Consider the following 23,044-nt stretch of genomic DNA (forward strand, 5'->3'; position numbering starts at 1 on the left):
TGTCTATTTTAACCCGTCCAACATTATCCAATTTAATTGTGGACAAATAGCTGACTATATCCATTAACAATCGGTCCATTAATCGTTCATGCCAATTAATGATCATATTTTTATGAGCTGTCTATGGGTGTCTATTGGCCAACATATAAAATATTTTGTAAAATAAAAAAAAAAACACAAGTATCTAAAAATAAATTTGACACTAAAAAATGAGTTTTAAAATTTTCCCCAAATCGGTTTTAACCTAGAATTGTCCAATCCATATCTAAGTTGTTCAAACCGTTTTGTGTGTGGGAGTTGTTGGACAGAGACAATTTAAACCTGTTTCAATTATCGGTTTGTCCATGACCTGTTCATAATGAATTAAACTTAGGGTGACCATGGATAACTCGCCCATTTTAACAGTTCTAACATTTGCCTAAAAACACATTCCCAAATTTTCTAATACATATAAATTAGTTATCTTAATATTTTGATATAAATTTGTTCACATTAATGTTATTATTGTAGTAGTTGCCATTATTATCATATGCATATATATATATATATATATTTGTAACTTGTAAGATATTCTCTAGGTTTAATCATATAATAAACAAAACTAGTGTTGGCAATGGGAAAAAAAAATGAAATGTGGATATCAAACATGCACGCCACTTGTCTAACCCCTTTGAATAACACATTTCCGTGCACACGCACATTCACACTCTCTCTATATATATGTCTCCTAAGGATTCAATAAGCCACAACACACTCTATACAATTTCTTTTAAGTTATACAGTAATTTGGATATATACATTTAATTATTTATCTTTGGTCCATCCGTCCATGGAGGGTTCGTTCAGAGGGTTGACAAGAGGTGCATGGACTCCTGAAGAAGATAAACTCTTGAAGGAGTGCATTGATAAGTATGGAGAAGGAAAATGACACCTAATTCCTTTGAGAAGTGGTATATTATATCCACACGTACACTTATATTCTTATTTGTTTCGAATGAAAATATTTATTAACAAGTAACTGCATAATCACTGATCATATGTCTTAATGTATGACACAGATGAAATATATTATTTTGTTGTCCACATAAAAAAATAAAAATAAGAAATATGTAACCAAATGAGCTAAAAACTGGCTGTATATCTGTGTGATTGTTCTTGATAAGTAAGCATATATACTTCAAAGATCTGATCCCCCAGTATTGGTTATATAGGGTTAAACCGATGCAGGAAGAGCTGTAGACTAAGATGGGTGAATTACTTGGATCCCAATATCAAAAGAGGAGAATTTAGTTCTGATGAAGTTGATCTTCTCCTTCGTCTTCATAAGCTTCTAGGAAACAGGTTTGTGTTGTTCAAACAGGTTGGTGGTCACTGATTGCTGGTAGATTACCTGGTAGAACTGCTAATGACGTCAAGAATTACTGGAACACTAATAGGGCTAAGAAGCAAGAACCGTACTGTACGACCAAAATGAGAAAGAGAGAAGTGACTTCTTCAGCTACCACACCGGCCGAAAAACTCAATGCTACAAGGCTTCGACCTCTATCCTTCTCCAACAACAACGGGTGCACCAGCATCACTGGCCAGTTAGAAGTTGGCCTTAACAAAGTTGGCACCAAAGATGGTGGTATCACATGTAACAAAGATGATGAAAAGTTTGAGTTTTTGAATAATCTAATGGATGGAGAGACTATCTGGTGGGAGAGTTTGCTAGAGGAGAGCCACGAGGCAGACAATTCTTTGATCAAGTCAATGTCGTTAACGTTTGACGTTGATCAGCTTTGGAATCCGTTCAATGCAAATAGTGATTGTGAAGAGGTTTGATTTGAACTATTTAAGAGTTTATAGATCGAAACTCTATTGTGTGTTACATTTACTATATTCAACCGATCGAAACTCTATTTGATCAGCTTAGACATTTACTATATCCTCCTAATAAAATTTAAAATTCATACATGTACTTTCAAAATTGAGCCAAATTCCAAGGTCCACATGACGGATGCTGACTCAGACTCGACGTGTATAACGACGTTGCATCGTCTGCTCCAAACGACGTTGTCTTGCTCTTTTAATTTCAAAAAAATGTCTAAAATGGCAACCCCATTGGTTCGAACCCGCGACCTATAAGACATTTTAAATCTGCTTTAAACCAGTTGAGCCGAAAACCAAATTAGAAAGTAAAACACAATTTTATAATTATAAACCTAAATAATTGACCTATTTATCCATCGTTCACACACATGATCCGACAACCATATACATGGCTCACTCGAATCTTTGTAGCTCCTCGATAAAAACAATCAATTTATCAATTTTTAAGTAATTTTGTGTTAAGGTTTAAAGATTCAAATGAAAACAATGGATTATTAAAGTGAAATTCTTTGTAACCAATTAAATGTTTAGACGATGGATTATTAAACAATGGATTCGATCTCTGCATCTCAAGTTATGGAAGAGGAAAAATCGACGGCATACTACAACGCTCTCATGCGTAAAGGCGAAGGAGCTGCTCACTTCAAGCAAGGCCTCAGCTTCTCTTCCGGTGGCAACGCCGTTTCGGGAAGAAGAAAAACCCTTGATTTCTTAATTTCAGAGAAGAGGAAGAACAAATGAATTCCAAATGAGAAAATCGAATCATGAACCCTAAATTTCTTATTTTTCTCCTAATTCCAATGATGTCGTTTTATATTATCCAAAACTATGTATTATTTAGGTTTATAATTACAAAAGTGTATGTTACGTTTGTATATGGTTATTGGATCAATTGGTTATAAGCATACCCTAGCCAACTTACATGTTGCGGGTTCGAACATAGTGTGTTGCCATTTTAAACATTTTTTTTGAAATAAAAAGAGCAAGACGACGTCGTTTAGAGCAAACGATGCCACATCATTGTACACGTCGAGTCTGAGTCAGCGTTCGTCAATGTGGACTTCGGAATTTGGCTCAATTTTGAAAGTATATGTATGAATTTTAAATTTTATTAGAGTACATGTTTAAATTGGCACTAATAGTTTGTAAAGGTAGAAATTCGCACTTTTGAGAGTGTACATGTATAAAATGGCATTTTTCCCCGTTTAAGACGATGTTGACAACATCGCGGGAATGTAATTTGTACGTGTAAGAATATTTGTAATGTACGTTTTTAATTATATACAAATAATTACCAAAATTGAAGGCTCCAGAAAACTAGACATTTTTTTCTATTTTAAAGAAATTTAATAAATGAAAAAAAAATGTAAAATTGATTAATCAAGCCCTTTTGATACTCAAGTTAATGCGCAAATCACAATTTAAATTGATTAACTAACAAGCATGAATTTCTATCTCTCAATTGACTTGAATCATATATACTTACAAAGAAAGTACCAAGGAAGATCCTGAAAAAGATCACATGCCTTTACAAATATAAATCGTGAAATGACTTTAAAGGTAAGAACAATTTCCCTTAAAATTTCGTAAGAAATTATAACGGAAAATTAGCATTAGTATAACGGAGAAGATAATTGAAAGAAATGAAGAAGATTTTTGAGAATACCATAACCAATTTTTTTTTTTTTTTTGAATTTAATGTTAAAATTATATTTAAAAGTAAAAAATATCGTTTGTACAACTAATGCAACATAAGGTAGAAAAGTTTAAGGAAAGCTGAAAATGAAACTGAAAAATCAAAACCAAGACAGTCACATCCTAGAGTTAAACCAGAATTGTAACCCTTGGTCGTATCTACGATCGCCCAACCGTTGAAGTGCTAGGAGCTTGTTCCTCATCTGTCGATCAATACACTTAATTAATTGAGCAGGAGTAGTAGGTACGATCGCCGTGTATCGCCCAATACGATAACCAATTAACTATAACTAAACCATATTTTAGTTTTCAATTAATGTCTCGTTATTTTTAAATTATGTTTATTAAGCAATTAAATGAAAGAGCTTATACAGCCATGAGACAAAACCATGCCAAAAATAAGTAAAAACTAAGGTGAAGCTAATAAAGATTAAAAAAACAGAAGACAATTTGATCTACTCCAGCCATAAAATTGCATTAATTAGGTTAATAAAAGGCTTTAGTGGTATAATAATTAGGTTATACAGAAAATACTCTTTTCAGGAAAACCATTATACTGTATTACTATATATTACTCTCTCTGTTTCACAAAAAAAATTATTTTGACATTATATTTTTTTGTTTTACAATAAGTGTTATTTTAAATTTTCAATGGAAATTTTAGCATACAATTCCAACTTTAACCTCATATCCATTGAAAAATATTAAAAATTAATTTAAATTTAAAGGGTATAAAATATTAATATATTTTCTTAATTTGTGTAAAAATTGTCATAATAACACTTAAATGATTTCACACAATTTAAAAATTAAAAAATATCCTTTTCAAGTGGCTCCAAACTATAAAGATGAATGAAATAGACATAGAGAGCTAAAGATAGGGGTTCCATGAGCTTAACAAAATGATTTTCACATTGAAAAGGTTTTGAGAAATCTATTGGAACCAGAGCGGATTCGTTTTTGAAGTCAGGCTTCACGAAATCCTCGACCAACGGGTGGTCATGAGCGGCTCTAGCGGATGGTACCGATGAGCTTTTAAAAGGGTGTTCCAAAAGAGGGAACGCTTGAGAGTTTTTCCGCCAACCTGAAAGGGTTCAAGGGCATGGGATAGTTTAAGCTTTGAAGAGCAAACATCATGGTTGTAGATGAAGCTGTATTCGGGGATCGCAGGCAGAGGTTATCAAAACATAACAAAGCAGGTGGGTCGTCCCTCTCATGGCAATGGAGGTAAATGAAATCCACACAAAGCTTGTAATCAGTTTGGCCCTGGAAAGCGGAAACATACCCAAGCTTTCGATCTAATGGCAGTCGGTGGTACAAGGGTTCAACGATTTTTGTCGCCAACCTGAGAGGGTTCAATCGCATGGAATACTTAAAGCTTTAAAGAACATACCTCATAGTTGTAGATGAAGCTATAATCGGGGATCGCAGGAAGAGGGTGTCAAACTGTAACAAAGCAGGTGGGTCATCCCTCACATGGCAATGGAGGTAAATGAATTCCACACAAAGCTTGGAGTCAGTTTGGTCCTTGAAAGTTTCAACAGACCCAAGCAATTGATCTACTGGTGGTAGGTGGTACATGGGGTCAAAGGGTTTAAGCAAGGGGTTCAAGCAAGCTATCGGATCTGATTCATAACTATGGTTATACAAGGCCGGCATCCGGACAAAGCTACTAAGCTGACCTCGACAAACAGATTTATCAAGCAGTTCTGAAGACACCAACATTCTGCTACCGGGGGAAACTCGACTTGATCCAGCAGAGACTATTGATACTAAAGAACTGGAACTTGACTTAAGCTTCTCAGTAACAGGTCTAGGTAGATAAATTCTAACACTAAGCAAGCATTGTCGACAATGGAACAACAACTTCACATACGCAGCAAGCAACGACCAAAGAGAAACCGGCAGCAGGCATTTAATATGATTGAACAGATGCATCACAAGGACAAACGTTCGTGTGGAAAATGAAAATACAGACCTGGGCCTCAAAAGATGGAAACAGGGATCGTTAGCTTTGGTAGTGGGCCGAGATGAGGTTACTGGGCCGAGATGAGGTTACTGGGCCTAACAATGGATACAAATCCATTAACAGAAACCCTAGGAAACCACCGGTTGAGCAGGGGGTGGCGATGGAAAGGCGCCGTGCTGACAAGTAGCTTTTCCGACTGGATCCACTGGACTCCAGGAGGGGCATGCACAGCAGAGATCTGGAGTCCTAAGGCTTTGCGGTGAGAGAGGGATTGAAGAGTAGAAAAAAGTAGCTTCGTTATCTCAGCTTCTCGCGGAAATGAGTTTCTTAGCCAGAAGGCGACACCACCGAGACATAGAAATTCAGGCAAGGTGAGGATTTGTTCAGATCTGTACACTGAGAGAGGGGTCAGGTCTACTAGCCGCATCATGGGATTTGGGGAGAGGGGTTGATTCGGGCTGAGGGTCAGCAGAGCGATCCCTCGCCGTCTGACTTTGGATGAGTATCGGATAAAAAGACTTTCCAACGGGGGAGAGGAGACTTGAGGATGAAACTGAGGGAGAATGATTGATTGAGATAGGCACAACACAAAATTAAAAGTAAATAGGACAAGTAAACAGAAGCAGAAAGAAGACGAAGGACCCGACGCCGGCAAGCCGGAGCTTTACCGGCGTCAGAGCAGAATTTGCTTGAGGGGTTCTCGATATTTGTGCTTGAGAGAAAAGGTTTTCTTGTTTGGTTCGTTTTGTTCTATCTGACCCCAAGTATATTAACTTGCGATTAAATGTATCAGGTTATTTTATTCGAGCAATCAACACCTATCAAAATTAAAGCAAGAAGGCTTTGTAATGTGTATTACTTTTTGAAATAACTTGATTATGGCATTTTATCTTTTTAGTAATTATGTTTCTTGAATTATTTGTTGTAGACCGTTATTATTTAACTAATTGCCAATTGATATGATCATGAGACCATCCAAGAAAATCCTTGAACCTTGTTCAACACCAACTAACTTGAAGATCAATTCTTCCAGTAAAACAACCATTTGTGATACATTCTTAACGCATCTAGAGCATATCTTGAAGTCGAATCAGAGTTCAAATGAATGAATTATTCATTTTACAAATCAGGTGAACTCATGGCTACGCGACTTGGACCTACAAGCATTACAAAGAGGATTCCGACCAAGCCAAAATGATTCAAGCTATGAACCAAACTGTTCTGGAATCTTGATCCATTCCAGAACCACGAAGAATTGGAATCACATTGAAATCAGTTCATATGTGAAAGATATGGATATTTCAAGTTAGTGGATCACAGTTTCACGTCGCCAAATATCGTGTTACACAGACCAACTCAGCAACAATTTTGACACAAAACCACTTGGAAGATGTTAATGATCTCTTATGTTTCCAACAAGCTTAGGAACATAATATTTGGTCCACGGAACACAAAGATACACTCCATTTGTCAAAGAAGATCAATCTAGTTCTTCACCTGAAGAGTTTGAGGTCCAATTGGTTTAAGTGCTTGCAGAATTATGTATGGCAACCAGGATTTGTTTCTACTAAGACCATGGTGAAGAAATCATACATCTCATGTTGTTTCTCATCAGCAAGTTGGATCAAAGAGTCAAAGTCAAAGAAGTTAAGGAAACACTTAATGGGTTAATTGAAGAGCTTATGGCGAAAGAGAGCATGATAAATTTTATTGGGGATGTTGTCTATCAAGTCCACTCCACTTTGAGCCTAATTCAAGTCCAAGAAAGCCCAAAATAATCATTTTATTTTGTGGTCAAAGAGGAGTGACGAAAATGAAGTTCAACTCACCTTGGAAATGATACCTTGGGAAGGAAAACTTCAAGAGTTAGGTATTCATTCAACCATCTATCTTTAATGTGTTTTAGTTTCAAGAAAAAAATAATAATTGGCCTTGTTACCAAGTTTCTTATCCTTATATAAACAAATGTAATCTCATTTGATAGTAATCAATCAATTTCCTTTTCATTTTTAGAGTCTATCTCTTTGTTCTTTGTCTAGAACACTTTCTTGTTTCTTGTTATGTAATATTCAAGCAACAACTTCCTCTTGCTAGACTAGTGTGTCATATCTAGCAGCGATTGGAGTTGGGAACATCAGCAGCCTTCCGCAACTGCTGTGCGACCCCTCAATCCATCAAATCTCCCTTGTTGCACCTTGCACCTTGGCGAGTTTCTATCCAATTTAATCTGACTGAGTAATCCTCGAATTTGGACGTATCAAGTGGTATCAGAGCCGCTCAACCGGTATTTGTCTGATCATGTTCTCATCTTCCATTTCTAAATACTTCTTATTCTTTCTATCTTAATTCTGGGCCATTTGGGATCAATTCTTTCAGTTAAACAACCATTTGGGATACATTATTAGCGCGTCTAGAGCATATCTCAAAGTCAAATCAGTCCAATCAGAGTTTAGATGAAGGAGTTATTCATTTTACAAATCAAGTGAACTCATGGCTACACGACTTGGACCTATGAGCATTAAAAAGAGGATTCTGACAAACCCAAAAGGATTCAAGCTATGAACCAAACTGTTCTGGAATCTTGATCCATTCTAGAACCACGGAGAATTGGAATCACATTGAGATCAGTTTATATGTGAAAGATATGGATATTTCAAGTCAGTGGATCTATCTCAATGACAGTTTCACGTCTGAGCCAAATATCGGGTTACACAGACCAACTCAGCAACAATTTCGACCCGAACCACTTGGAAGATGTTAATGGATCTCTTAGTTTCCAACAAGCTCAGGAACATAATATTTGGTCCACGGAACACAACGACACACTCCATTTGCCATAGGAGCTTGATCTAGTTCTTCACCTGAAGAGTTTAAGGTCCTATTTGTTTAAGTACTTGCAGAATTATGTATGGAAGCCAAGAGTTGTTTCTACTAAGACCATGGTGAAGAAATCATATAGACCATGTTGTTTCTCTTCAGCAAGTTGGATCAAAGAGTCAAAGTCAAAGAAGATCAAGGAAAGACTTAATGGGTTAATTGAAGAGCTTATGGCCAAAGAGAGCATTAGAAATTCTATTGGGTATGTTTGAAAAGGTAAGAACTAAACGGTTTGGATCTTTTATTTAAACAACACTCTTTTTATTAGAAAATAAGTTCTTACAAGGTTTCTCCTTAAATCTATTTTCTAATCCTATTCTCTTTAGCCTACTTTGAATCTTCAAACTAATATTTCTTGAAGTTTAAGATTCAAACACTAAGATCTCTTAATTTCTGAAGTGCTGATCTTTCTCAAGACCCAGCCTCTCCTATTTATACTAATTGGACTCAATCACACAATAGGTTAATTTCCAATTCTAATTAAACTAGGAATTGTTAATTTCCTTTTTTTTTTTTATAGTTTAAGAAATTAACAATCTTTGTAAAACTTCCTTTTATCCTTATAACAAGAAAGTCTTTACTCTTCCAGAAACTTCTTCTTGCTTCATGTGACTTCTCTTAATTGCCGTAATAGATTTCCTTTCCTTGGTTTAATCCAGCTGATCCACATCTTGTACTACTTTTGTTTTGATACAACAACTATGTCAATAGATGCATCTTTAATCTCCCCCTTTTTAACCTTATGCTTCTTCAAGCAATCAAGATCAATAATTTCAGCAATTGATACTCAATACATAACCTTTATCAAAAGTCTGATTGCCAATCCTTCAACAAAGAACTGAACCAACGCAAAATCATCCCAAAAGATAATCAAACCGAATTGCAAAGTAGTTTTAAGGTTTCAAAACGAGCAAATCGAAACATCGGAAAAGAACTGAAAAAACAGAGAACATTCTGACATGATGCTCCCCCGCAAACATGACACTCCCCCATAAACTAATCCTTCTCCCCCTGCTTGAAGAGTATACAGGTTAAAAACCAATCAAATCATCTTTGACATGGGATGATTCTGGGTCAAACGATACACAACTCCAAACAGACTTTGTAGGACTCGAGCTGTATCACTCAGTGCTCCATAGACCAACTCCGGATCGTTCTGATCTACTAATGGCATATGAATGCTCCCAAGTTGAACCTCATAATAATTTTGACCAGGAGACGCAGCAGGAGGTGATTCAGACGATACCAGTGGAACATAAAAACTGGGACACTCAGGAAACTTAGTATCATAAGCCTTTCCAGTGCGAGCATCTTTCCGATAAGCTACAGGCTTAACATGAACTTTAGACCGAGTTGTTTCTATCTTCTTCTGATGCATAAGAACCTTAAAAATGGTCCTAGGAAACACTAACCATCGAGAATCATTCGTCTTGACCTTAGTCAACTCAAACACTTGATCATACACCATTCTCCCAAAGTCAAATCGAATCCCTTTGAAAATTTTGTAGACAAGCCTAGCACGCTGTTCAGACACATGATTCCTATGAGATGATGGTATCCAGTTAAAACCTGAGATGCTGAATAAAGCTCCAAACGCAGCTGGGAAATCCTTTGGATTCAAATTGTCCCACGTAATATGATCTTCTCCAATCAAAGTCTCAGCATTTTTTTCAAGACTGAGTAAATCAACAGCTGCAGCAGCTTGTTTCTCAACTTCGGACAAAGGTGACTGGTCAAAAACCCGATTAATGACAGCTGGAGAAAATTTATAAATGTGACCACGAACCAACACTTCTACACCATCAGCTGGAGCCTTGTCAGGTAGGTTAGCATAAAACTCAACAATAATCTCCTTCACATATGAACCCAAACCTTCAACACTAGCCGGAATACCCATTCTCTTAATCAAATCAAGATATCCCCATTCATCTTTAGCATCAAGATCTACAAGACGTTCCTCAGTAATGTTCCTAGAACTAAAAGATTTATACCTTGTTTGAGCCGGAATTGTAGCAAACACCTTAGGATCGAACTTTGAATTCGACTTCATGCGAGTGGAACTTGATTCCCCTGTTCTTCTTGTTTTCTTCGGTGGTGCAAGACCAAGTTTTTTGTGCACTCGCTTTTTCTTGGCCATTCGCTCAAATTGTTCTTGAACCGAGACTCCAATAGGATCAACTTCATCACCCGAAAGTTCTAATTCTATCCCCTTTTTAGATTTCTGAACTTGATCAATCGAACTTACAAACGTCGGTTCATCTGACTCCGTTTCTTCGGATTCACCCAGATCAACATCACATGCAGGTCCAAACGATTCGTCATTCTGTCCTTGGGTCTTCTCCGCCGATGATGAGTCCTCCGAATACGGAACCAAAACTGGTGCATGTTCTACTTCCTCGATTTCTTCATCAATCAATTGTGGTCTATTTTTGTCACCATCCATTCGCTTTTCAGATCCACCTTTCCTGTTAATCTTCCCTCTGCGAGTTGTGGTCACCATTGTTGTGATTCGAAGCCTCTTCTCTCAAAATCGTCGTTGTTCTCCCTTTGCGCCTTAGGTTTAATATTTTTGTTTTGTGTTTTTTTGTTTTTTTTTTCTCGAGACTCTTCTTCTTCCCTTTTTATAAAAACAAAACTTCTTCTATTAATCAGCCCAAGCCCATAATCCTTTAAACCATAAACACATAACTGATCCATTTTCTCAAAATAACTTTCAATAACTCCTGAACTAGTTCTTGTACCATGAGTATACACTCATGTAGTACAAACACCAATTAGATTTCTCAGCATCACAAATCTCTGAAAATCTAAAGATTTAGTGAACAGATCAGCCAACTGCATCTCAGTGGATAAATGATCAATCTGGACTTGCTTGTTCTCCACAAGCTCTCTAATAAAATGATGTCTTACATCAATATGCTTTGTTCTAGAGTGCTGTACAGGATTTTTTGAGAGATCTATGGCACTCTTATTATCACACAAGACTTGTAGAATCCCTGAGTCCATTCCATAGTCTGCAGACATCTGCTTCATCGAAAGTAATTGAGTACAGCAACTTCCCATAGCAATATACTCTGACTCAGCTGTTGATAATGATGCAAAATTCTGTTTCTTGCTCAACCAAGAGATTAAGTTCTTTCCCAAAAAGAAACAACCTCCACTTGTAATCTTTCGATCATCCAAACTTCCAGCATAATCTGCATCACAATATCCCACTAAACTTGAATTAGACCCTTTTGACATCCAAAGACCGAGATCGAGTGTTCCCTTGACATACTTAATAATCCTTTTTACAGCTTCTAAATGAGATTGCTTAGGTTTTGCTTGATATCTAGCACAAAATCCTACACTGTAGAACAAATCAGGTCTACTAGCTGTCAAGTATAACAAACTCCCGATCAGTCCTCTATACAAAGTCACATCATCATCTTGCCCTTTCTCATCCCTTGTTAACTTCTTTGTCGTACTCATTGGGATGACTGCTTCTTTGCACTTTTCCAACTTAAACTTTGTCAGTAGCTTCCTTGCATAAGTACTTTGGGACACAAAAATCCCTTCATCTGTTTGAGTGATCTGCAAACCCATAAAGTACTTCAATTCTCCAACAAGACTCATCTCAAATTCTTGAGGCATCTTCTCCACAAACTTATTCACTAAATCTTGCGATGTGCTTCCAAAAATAATATCATCCACATAGATTTATACCACCATGATATTCTGCTCTATGGTTAATACAAACAAGGTCTTGTCCACATTTCCTCGTTCATACCCTTGAAGCAACAGAAAATTAGTCAACCTTTCGTACCATGCCATTGGAGCCTGTTTCAAACCATACAAAGCTTTCTTTAGACTATACACATAATCTGGGTTCCTTGTATCTTCAAATCCTTTAGGCTGCTCCACATATACTTCCTCTTGTAGAATTCCATTTAAGAATGCACTTTTAACATCCATTTGAAACACTTTGAAGTTCATGATACATGCCATTCCCAAGAAGAACCTTATTGATTCAAGTCTTGCTACTGGAGCAAATGTTTCCTTAAAATCAATTCCTTCAATCTGTGTATATCCTTGAGCCACCAATCTGGCCTTGTTTCGAACCACAGTTCCATTCTCATCAGTCTTGTTTTTGAAAATCCATTTTGTCCCTATCACATTCACATTGTTAGGTCGAGGAACTAGATCCCATACCTCGTTTCGCTCAAACTGCTCTAACTCCTCTTCCATTGCTATAATCCATGAGTTATCAGCAAGAGCCTCATTATGATTTTTAGGCTCAACGAATGAGACAAAGCACTCAAAATGAACTTTTTCCCAGCTTGCAAAATTGCTTTCCATTTTCTTGAAATCAATTTTAATACCTCTGGTTTTCATACCTTCTTTGAGATCTCCTATAACATCTGATGATGAATGATTTTTATGAACTTGCAACAATGATTCTTGACTCTGAATTGCCTTTTCTTCAGTTTCATTTATAGCTTCTATATTACCTGATCCACTTGTAGTTAGTTCCTCTGATTCACTGTCAGATTCACATCCTGTCCACTGGTTAAATGAGTAATCATCAAAGACTATGTTGACTGATTCTACTATAGTGTCCAACCTCTTGGTGTAGATTCTGAACGCTGTACTACTCTCTGAATAACCAAGAAATATTCCTTCATCACTTTTAGAATCAAATTTTCCAAGATAATCTTTGTCATTCAAGATATAACATTTGCATCCAAACACATGGAAATAGCACAGATTTGGAACTTTTCCTTTCCAAAGCTCATAAGGGGTCTTGGTCGAGTTCTTCCTTACATATACTCGGTTTATGATGTACCAAGCAGTGTTTAATGCTCCTGCCCAGAATCTTTGTGACACATGATTTCCATGGATCATTGCTCGAGCCATTTCTTGCAATGTTCTATTCTTCCTCTCAACTACTCCATTTTGTTGAGGTGTCCTTGGAGCAGAAAACTGATGTGAAATACCAGTGAGGTCCTGTTTAGGAAATTTGACTGCCTTAGTGGCGACCCTTGTGATATTTTGATGATCTTGTGGGGTCATGAGGTATTCAAGTGAGGGAATATGTGTTGGTAGGACATCATGATGTTTTACGGGAACTATAGGAGGGAGACCTAGTTAGGAGATTGTAACATTCGCGAACCAAATAGTTGGTTTTGGGAGTGGGTGTCGATCGACACCAAGGGGAGTGTCAATCGACACCATAAATTTCTGGTTCGACCGGGTTGATTTAAATTGTCGATTTGGTTTGGTTTGGTTTAATTTAGAATCTCTAACCTACGTTTTTAAAGGGGGAAGTCGACTTGAGTGTTTGGGACAGCCGTTCTTTGTCGCTTTCGAGAGAGTTAGAAGAGGGAATATAGTTTTTGAGAGATTTCAGAGTTTTGGCGCTTTTCCTTGGAGATCTGTTGCTTTGGAGTGAAGATCTTGTGCTAGGAATGAAGGAGAAGCCTTCTACGGGTTGGATTCTTCGTTTTTGGGTCATAATCTATGGCTGATCTAAGCGTGAGAATTCTTTGTTTTGCTTGTTTTGTGCCTGTTTTTGTTGTGTTCTTGTATGCTTTTGATTGGTTGTTGGTTCTCATGAGTTTCCAGAATTTTTGGGAGAGTTTCAGAAGATTTGGAGGAATCGGAAAATGGATCTTCAACTTTCGGTTTTGGGCAGAACGTGTCTATGGAGTCGGTGTCGATTTAGACAGGTGGGTCTCGGTCGACACCAAGGGGTAGACGGCACAAAGACTTGGCGAGTGTCGGTTTTAGTGTTTCCGGGACGAGGAGGGGTGTCAGTCGATCTCAAGAGGTGGTGTCAGTCGACATTGAAGGGCAGTGTCGGTCGACACCAATATATTTCAGAAGCGGCTGATACTTATGTCCCTGGTTTGTTTATGTTTGTTTGTTGCTTGTTTAATATTGAAATCTCAGTTGCTTGTGTGTATAGCCCCAGTAGATGGAAGGATTGCCTCACTGAGTGTTTATGACCATATTTATGCATCTCAATTTGTGTTTATGGTGCAAGTAAAGACAAAGTGTGATCGTGCAATCAAGGCGATGAAGAGGAGGATGTTCTAATGGCTCATTGATGTTGTGACACTCCGGTTTCAGAGACTTGCAGAGAGGTTTAAAAGAATTGATTTGGCCACCTATGTCACCAAAGTTTACTTATCTTTTCGGTTAAGGGACCTGAGAGAACTCCAGAGTTAATCGTGCTTGAGCTGGAGTAGTCTTAGGATGGGTGACCTTCCGGAAAGTGACAATTGCTGACTGATGTTATGGGTTTATTGGTTATTAGATAATTGCTGACTGATGTTATGGGCTTAATGATGTTTCATTTTTGCTGTTAAATTGATTGGGGTTAGGGTGTTAGTCATTATGAAATCATTAGTTTAATATTGCTTGAGAAACAAAAATAAAAGGGTCAGCTCGTTTTAATTTTTTTTTTAAAAGATGTATAATATAGATTAGATTTAAATTAAATGACTACAAATAGTTTGAATTTATGTAATGAATGTTGATTCAAATGTATAATGGCATAATAGTAGTTAATATTAATTAATGAAAGTTATCTATATATAGAAAATTGGCTTTTCACTATTCTCCTTCCTCCACCTCATCACTTCTTATTTTCAATTTTCACAAATTTATCCACATTATCAAATACATAAAATATAAAGTTAACTCATCAATTAATTCACTCATTTTTGTAATATTTTTATTATTAATACAAATAGTAATTTAAACTAAAATATAAACCAAAAGAGAAAAGAAAAAAAAACAACCAAAAACTATATCAGTGCAAAATATGTATAGAGATTACATAAATAGGGGATTGCATCGGTCAATGCATATAGTGCATCGGTCGATGCAGGTTCAGTTTTCTGCGATTTGAGTTAAGTTAAACGCTGCGTTTTGGGTTAGGAAAAACCCTTAAACTCGATTTTTGTCTCATTAGGCGTGTTTAGCCTCTTTTGAGAGAAACAAAAGAGAGAGAGAAGAGTTCTTGGTGTGCTTGAGTGTTCTTGGTGATTTCTTGGAGTTGGAAGCTGTTTCTGTAGAGATCTGTAGCTGGAATCATTGTAGGAGCTTCCTAGGAACGTTTTCTTCTTGTGTTTGAGTCAGATTTCTTTTGTGGCAAAGGTAAGTGCATGACCATGGCTTATCTAAGCTGGAGATATCTCTGATTTGCTTGTTATGTGTTGTTAGGCTTGTTAGACTGTTATTTGGGACGTTGGGAAGCTTTCTTGTGGCTTAGGATCGAGTTTTGTGGTTGTAGGAACGAAGATCCGGCGAGAAACTTCGGGGGGAAACGATTCTCGGCATTGCATCGGTCGATGCAGTTTGGGCGTCGGTCGATGCAAATGCGAGGACGGCGCGTAAAATCTAACGTTTTCGTGCTATGTCGAGCATGCGTCGATCGATACAATGGGAGCATCGGTCGATGCAATTTAACCTTGCATCGGTCGATGCAGATCTTGCATCGGTCGATGCAGATCTTGCATCGGTCGACGCAACCTCCATCTGGTGTCGGTCGATGCATGTTGATGTCGGTCGATGCATGTTGATGTCGGTCGATACTGAGTCCTGGTTTGTTATTGTTGATTGTTGATTGTTTATTGATGGTTAGAGATGTCTCTATTGTTTGTGTGTATAACCCAGTAGATGGGAGGATTGCCTCACTGAATGTTTATAAAATACTCATACATTACAATTTGTGTTTGTGATGTAGGTAAATGCAAAGTGTGATCGTGGAATCAAGGCAATGAAGAGTAGGATGTTCTTGGGACTCGATTGGATGTTGTTTGGCATTGCTATGTTGCTAGAGTTGGGTCATTAGAAACATTGCTAGGTTGCTGGTTCCATGTTTTCTGATGATTGGTTATGTGAGTATTGTTATATTGATTATTGGTTATTATTTATTGGATTATTATTTGGACATTGGTATCTGTTATTTCTGCTGTTGGTTGTGCTTGTGGCTAGGTGGCTAGTGGGTATGAGACCACTAGTTGTAGTTTATTATTTTTATTATTTTTAAAAAAACGGGTCAGGTAGTTTCACTCTTAAACAAAAAAGTTATTCAATTATTGGTGTTAAATTATTAATTTATTTTATTGATTAAAAGTCGGTGTATATTATTAATTTCAATTATAGTATAATATAATTAATAGTGTGTATATATATATATACAAGATAAGGACCTGCCCGATGGGCAGGTTTAAAGTTTTGTCAATAAAACTAAATTTAGCAAAAATATATTAAAATTTATTGTACATTATTTATAATATTTTATACTATAATACTATTTACCACCACCTTGAAAATATGTATATGAACAAATTAATCTAACTATTATATGTCTCTTTACTTTCACGTTTGCATAATTTTTTAATCACTAAAATTGGTGGCTCAAAAATATTTTGAATAAAAAATAAATTACATCACAATAGTGTATGACTAACCATGGAGGGAACCTCGGTTCCGCTCTACTCCCTTATGGAGAGAATCTTGCGTCCAACCTCCTCCAGCATAGAGAGAACATCGGCTCTGCCCTCCTCCTGTATGGAGAGAACATGTTCACATCTTTTAGTTATCTAACAATGGCTTGCTCCATCAACCAATGAAACTAAAAACTTTTTTCCAACGTCACAAAATCTTGTGATAGTAACTAATGTTAAATTTCCCAATGTATTTCATGGAAGTTTCTTTGACAAACCATGATCTAGCCTCTATCTCCAAGGTCATATGGATCTATCAACAACGATTTATGTTTTCCAATCAGTCTGTGTTTGTTGTAGGCTTATGTTTGATTAGCCTATTTTATCCAACCATTAGGTTGATAACCTTCTCCTCTTTATCTCCTTTTGAGATTGAACGAATGGTAACAATTATGTTTGCACAAAAAAAAAAGTCTATGACCAATCAAAGTTGAGAAATTAGAAGATAATTAATTTGACATAATTTATGAAATAATAGAAAATTATAAACACGGTAATATATGAAACTCAAATAATTCAAATAGAACAAAGTTGAAAGCATTTTGAATAAATTATTTTGTTAGATGAGTAATATGAGACGATCTATGTTTATACTTTAGCGAGTATTTCCATTTTTAGAAATAATAATTTTCTGTATATTTTCCTTAATCTCTTTTCTATTTTATGAGAAAATTTATTCAAATGAGCTCATTGTTTTTTAAAAAATTTCTTGCTTCGCACTCTCTTCTAAGACGTACTCTCGTTCGACGATAAGAACGCTTTCTGTTTAGTTGATCTAGTATTATATAACCTCTGTTGTTATCTTGCACTTATGTATTCATTTTTTTTATGCTATCTGTCCTGAAAATTAATTGAAATAATAATAACATCGTGAGAAATTTTTAATCCCCAAAACCTTAGTTAGTATGCATAAGAAACTTTGTTAACACTTCAAAGTCAAAGATTGCGTAGTATGCATTATGAAATTGAGAAACAAAAAAAAATTCAAAGAAACAACGACGAAAACACGTGGTAATATTTAGGAATCTTTTTATATAGTTGTTTTGATTAGACAACCTACAAACTTCCTTCGAGACTTGTTCAAGAACAATGATGTGTCAAACAAAAGGTTAATAAAAAACAAAAAAACAAATTTTTACCAAGAAAAACAAAGCTAGTCAAAATTATTTTGTTTGGTGAAAAATATGTCCTCATCTATTTGCTTACATAGAGGGGTGTATTTACAATCTTTTTCCTTTTAGGTTAACAAAGTTTTTTTAATATAATAAGATTACAATTATCTTATGCATCGTTTTACCAAGCTTGAAAACTATGATTTTTGATCGTTAAAATTGACATGTGTCACGATCTGATGAGTTACTAACTTTAATATGTGATTTATGATCGTTAAAATTGACACGTGACACGATCTGATGAGTTACTAACTTGGATATTTAATTGTTAAAACTGACACATGTCACGATCTGGCGAGTTTTTAACTTTGATCTCTGATCCTTAAAACTAACACATGTCACGATCTGGTGAGTTAATAACTTGAAGAACCAAACTTTATATAATAAGATATATATTAAAACTTGAGACTATGTTTGTTAGTTTTTATATTATAAATTCATGTAACCAAATAAAAGTAGAAGGATTTAATGCATATTATTATCTAGAATTCTGCATAATATAAAAAGGTAAAATAGTTCTTACAATTACAAATCTCATCGAAAAATCTTCAAAATGTCTGTAATTTTTTCGAAGATTGTATAAATTTTTTCCGTATGTTTCAAATAATTTGTTTAAAGGTATTTTTCATCTAAAAATTCGAGCAAAATGTAATTTTCGATCAATTAATTCCAACAAATTTGCCTTTCTTGAAAGTTAGGCAGATATGATCAGTTTATACATATGATTTTTTTTGTATATTTTGTAGTATTTACTATTATATATATATATATATATATATAGATTTATTTTGTAGATTCTGTAAATCTAATATACTAAACCTTAAACCTTTGAAACCTAAATTCAAAAACTAATATTTGGAATGATTGTCATAATCCAGAAAATCCTAACCAAAATCTTACTCAGAACTTCCGAAATTGTGAGATCATATTAATATTACCATGCTCACCAAGCTTATCCCTAAGCACTCACAAAAACCCTACTCTCTAATTGATAGTCTATAAATACTGCTCTTTTTCCCAGCTCATATTTCTCCAGTAAAACTTTCAATGAATACTCAAAACAGAATTTGTAAAGAAAAATATACACATAGCTGAAAAAGATTAATGTTTTTGAGAAAGCTTAACGAGCAAATAATGCAAAATATTACCTCTGTGTGATTCGGCTTCCCTTCAATATTCAACATGCTAGAGAGTAACTCGAAGCTGTTCCTTGTAATCTCAATCTGTTCTTTCTTATCCTCTATCGATAAGTTCCCAAAGTTATAATCAAGACCTTCATCATCCCCACGATCCTGAACTGGATAGCTACCAGGTGGAGGAACTGGAACAGGCCGTTGCATGAGAGACTCCAGAGAGGTTTGTCCCGGCATTGAATTCTCTTCACCACGAGTGTTTAAACCGTTTTCGCCTTCCAAGCCCTAGGAGAAATCACAAACAAACACACAGGAATAAGAAAAACAGAGAAGTACGCATATAATAACAAGAAAACGTCATTGCATGATAAGCAAATCAGATTACCATATAAGTCTGATGAAAAACAGGAAGATAACTAAGATCTTGGGATTGTCCCCAAGCTCTTGTAAAGGTATAGAGAAACACAACACATTGATTCACACTTGGAACGCGCCAAGCCAACGCTTCTTTATTTAATCTTATTAACAAAATTTATCTCTTACAGTGATACAATTTTGTCTCGGCCCTTACTTAACCTATTCTACCCAATAAGATTGATCCCGACTAAGAATGAATCTAAGACTTTCTCTTTTCTATCTAACACAACACTCTATGTAGATCTAAGAGAAGAAAACCAACCCTCTCTCTTTTTATCTATAAGAGAAGAAAACCAACCCTCTCTCTTTTCTATCTAAACTCTCACCAGTGTAGATCTAAGAGAAAGAAAACAATTCTCTACGCACTTAATCACCTCCCTGATTAACGTCACAGAGAACTGGGAACACACCTTTTAAGCCTTATTTTTCTGGCTTCGAAGTTTACAACTGTATCAATATTCTAGAGTGCTCAAATTGGCTCGTGGCCTACTCCTATAATATATATACACGACTTGAGAAACCCTAAAGGGCGGATCTCCAAGTATCAAGGGATAAGGAAACTGTTTGCTCTCATCCTTATCTTTTCCTTATTTGTTGTAGAGAATATTCTTCATATCTCCAAAGATAAGAAAACTGTTTGCTGCTCAAGTTTATCATTTCCTTAATTTGCTGTAGAGAATATTCTTCATATCTCTAAGAACAATCTCGTATATATCTTCAATGCCAAGTAAGCAACCTTCTACGACACATCATCACATCCACTCACGTCCTGCCACGTCAGCTCACATATCCACGTCAGCAACTCAGGCGTTTGTGATCTGATGCAGCTATCTTATTGGCACAACACTCTGTTCGGCACAACGACTTGTTCCTCTCAGCGAGGTTTTCTAGAATCTGCGTTTACAATCTCCTCCTTTTTGACTGAGTTTGATACTCAAGCATATCTCTGGTTTAACCTGAAAAGACACTCCAACAAACACAAGCCAAAAACAGAACAAGCAAGAACTAGAAAAAATAACAGTAATTATCTAGCAAAATCAATTAACAGCTTGTTCAAACAGAACTATAATTATGAACCTAACAATCAGAAACCCCTGCAGGCTGCAGCGGAAACCATGTTCTTAATAGCTCTCTAATTAGACTTAATCAATTGGCATATTCTCAATTATTAACAACCTAAGATAAATAATTATCACCAACCTAAGATCAACCAATAGATCAATTAAGTCTCCCCCATAAACAATGATTTTTCCCCTAAATCAAGTAGCTACAAAGATTCTCCCCCATAAGTACAGAACTCCTTAACATTAGGCGTGAACTCCTTATCATTAGGCGTGAATTAGAATTATATAAAAAACCATAACCATAATCATTCTCCCCCAGCTTGAGTGATCAACTAAGTCAAAAACAGCCATATGTATCACAACAGCATATTGAGTTATGGGAATCACTTACCTGCTAACAGTGCTTCGCATCCTTAAGCACTTTGATGATCAGCCTCTCACCTATTGAACAGCTTCACGTTTGTAGGCATTTTGACTCTCCTTGCAACCACAACTGAATGTTGGGCAATAGGACGTTGATAGTCGAGAATTCGAACAACAAGTAGCTCTTTGATCGAATCACAGTGTGACCTTGACCATACACAAGCTTTGCAAGAAAAAACAGCAGCTTGTGTATCATGTTCTACACTTTCAAACCTCAGTTTCACTGTAGAGAAACTTCATCCTTGCATCTAGACCAGTTTCTTTGAACGATTCTACACAAATGAGCTACCTAATTGGATGAGCTAAGCACATATCACTTCTCTAATTCGTCATCTGTAGGGAACTGAAACATATGATCATCTGTTTACTCAACAATCATCAGTCTCACATGTCTAATACCAGCCTAGCCATTTACTCCACCACAATCAAACAAAGAGTTGATTGTACATGTGAAACTCTAAATGCACAGTTTTTCACAAGAGCATTCACTGTCTTGATCAAACCCCTGACAGTTGACAGATTAGCCCACAAAACTCATATACCTTTGGATATGTAAGGCTTAATCTCAGACACAGTTTTTCGGAAGCCCAGCAGCTTCAAACATCCTCATCCATCATTATTAGAACCAAACACAAGCGTTCGTTCTTCAATCATTCAATGGATGTAAACGACCTAAAACAGAGTATCACACACCTCTGTTTTCACTGCAGATAACATGTCTTATCACAATCATATTCACCTGTAGATCATCAAGGGTGAGACGATATCCTGTCCCTCTTTTGTTAACTCCACGACACTGAAGTATCAACACACTTCTGCAGATTTTCTCTTAACTTAAGAAGATGTCTTCTCGGTGATTCAAATGATAATGCACACGTCAAACAGCTAGTGGGACATAGACACTTTCTTTGTAGCACAATCCATCTTCTGGTAACAGTCCCTTGCATCACATACTTTGATAAAAGAAGGGTCTGAAATGAACAGCCACCTGTTGTACAAACATGAAAGTCAAATAACAACTTCCAATCATAGTCTTCTGTCTAGGAACACTCATCAGCCTCTGGTACTGATAGTTACATTCCTTTGCATCATGGAACGGTCATTATACTCTTTTATAGATCTAGACCCAATATCAGTCGTTTGATTCACCTTCAGACACATGACGACTCAGCAGCAATCCTCTAAAACACTTTCATAGCTTGAACCAGGTTGTGAGTTTTAGTAACATCTACTTCCAATCCTTCAGAACTCTTAGTACACCCAAATATTTAGATGAACACTCAGCTCTTTGATCCTACTTCCATGATCAATCCATCGTTCAAAATGTCAGACCCTTGATCTATTGCTGTTCTATGGATTTTACCACTTAGAGAATCATGATCATTCTTGTGAGTTAAAACAAATATGCTTAAACCTGAAAACACTTAACACACATTAGTGCACACCTGCTGAAAACATACAAGCATTCTTCATTAACAATATCTACAATCAGCCTAGTGTTACATCAATCAATCATATGGTTTTAATTATGCAACATTGATTTTACAACACATTTATTCATTTCAGCCATTTACACACGATCTCAGACTTCCAAACATAGTTAAACACAAGAAGTGAGGGAACCAGAAAAGCAGTAGACCATTAAGAGCACTATTCTATTATTTTTTTACTTCTTAAAGCAAGAGGTTTTCATACCTTGAGATCTGTTCTATGATGTGTGCCAACTACTTGTTAGGGACTTCATCAGAAATTACCACAACCTTTTGTGAATCTTCAAGAAAAAGTTCTGTGATCAGTGGCTAGTCTTTCGCTCTGACATGCCTTTGATTCTCATGGTTCACTATCAACATGAAGTACGCAGCTGGAATTTCCTTTGGAGAGTGCATTGACAGGAGTGTATCAAGTCCTTTTCCTTTTTTTTTTT

The 23,044-nt window shown here is 36.2% G+C and overlaps 1 protein-coding gene and 1 pseudogene across 1 annotated transcript in view; one reads left to right on the forward strand and one right to left on the reverse strand.

Annotated features, from left to right (window-relative positions):
- Positions 830-1,890, forward strand: LOC104704658 (annotated as a pseudogene).
- The window catches only part of LOC104704659, an 11,179-nt gene continuing 5,034 nt past the window's right edge, over positions 16,900-23,044 (reverse strand). Inside the window, exons 2-4 of the mRNA XM_010420707.1 lie at positions 19,602-19,662; positions 19,232-19,501; positions 16,900-16,971 (exon numbers count right to left, since the gene is read on the reverse strand). Of these exons, the coding sequence (XP_010419009.1) occupies positions 16,900-16,971; positions 19,232-19,501; positions 19,602-19,662 (403 nt within the window). The remainder of the gene's footprint in view (positions 16,972-19,231; positions 19,502-19,601; positions 19,663-23,044) is intronic.

Source organism: Camelina sativa, chromosome 7, assembly GCF_000633955.1.
Source record: "Camelina sativa cultivar DH55 chromosome 7, Cs, whole genome shotgun sequence".
NCBI classification, from domain to species: domain Eukaryota; kingdom Viridiplantae; phylum Streptophyta; class Magnoliopsida; order Brassicales; family Brassicaceae; genus Camelina; species Camelina sativa.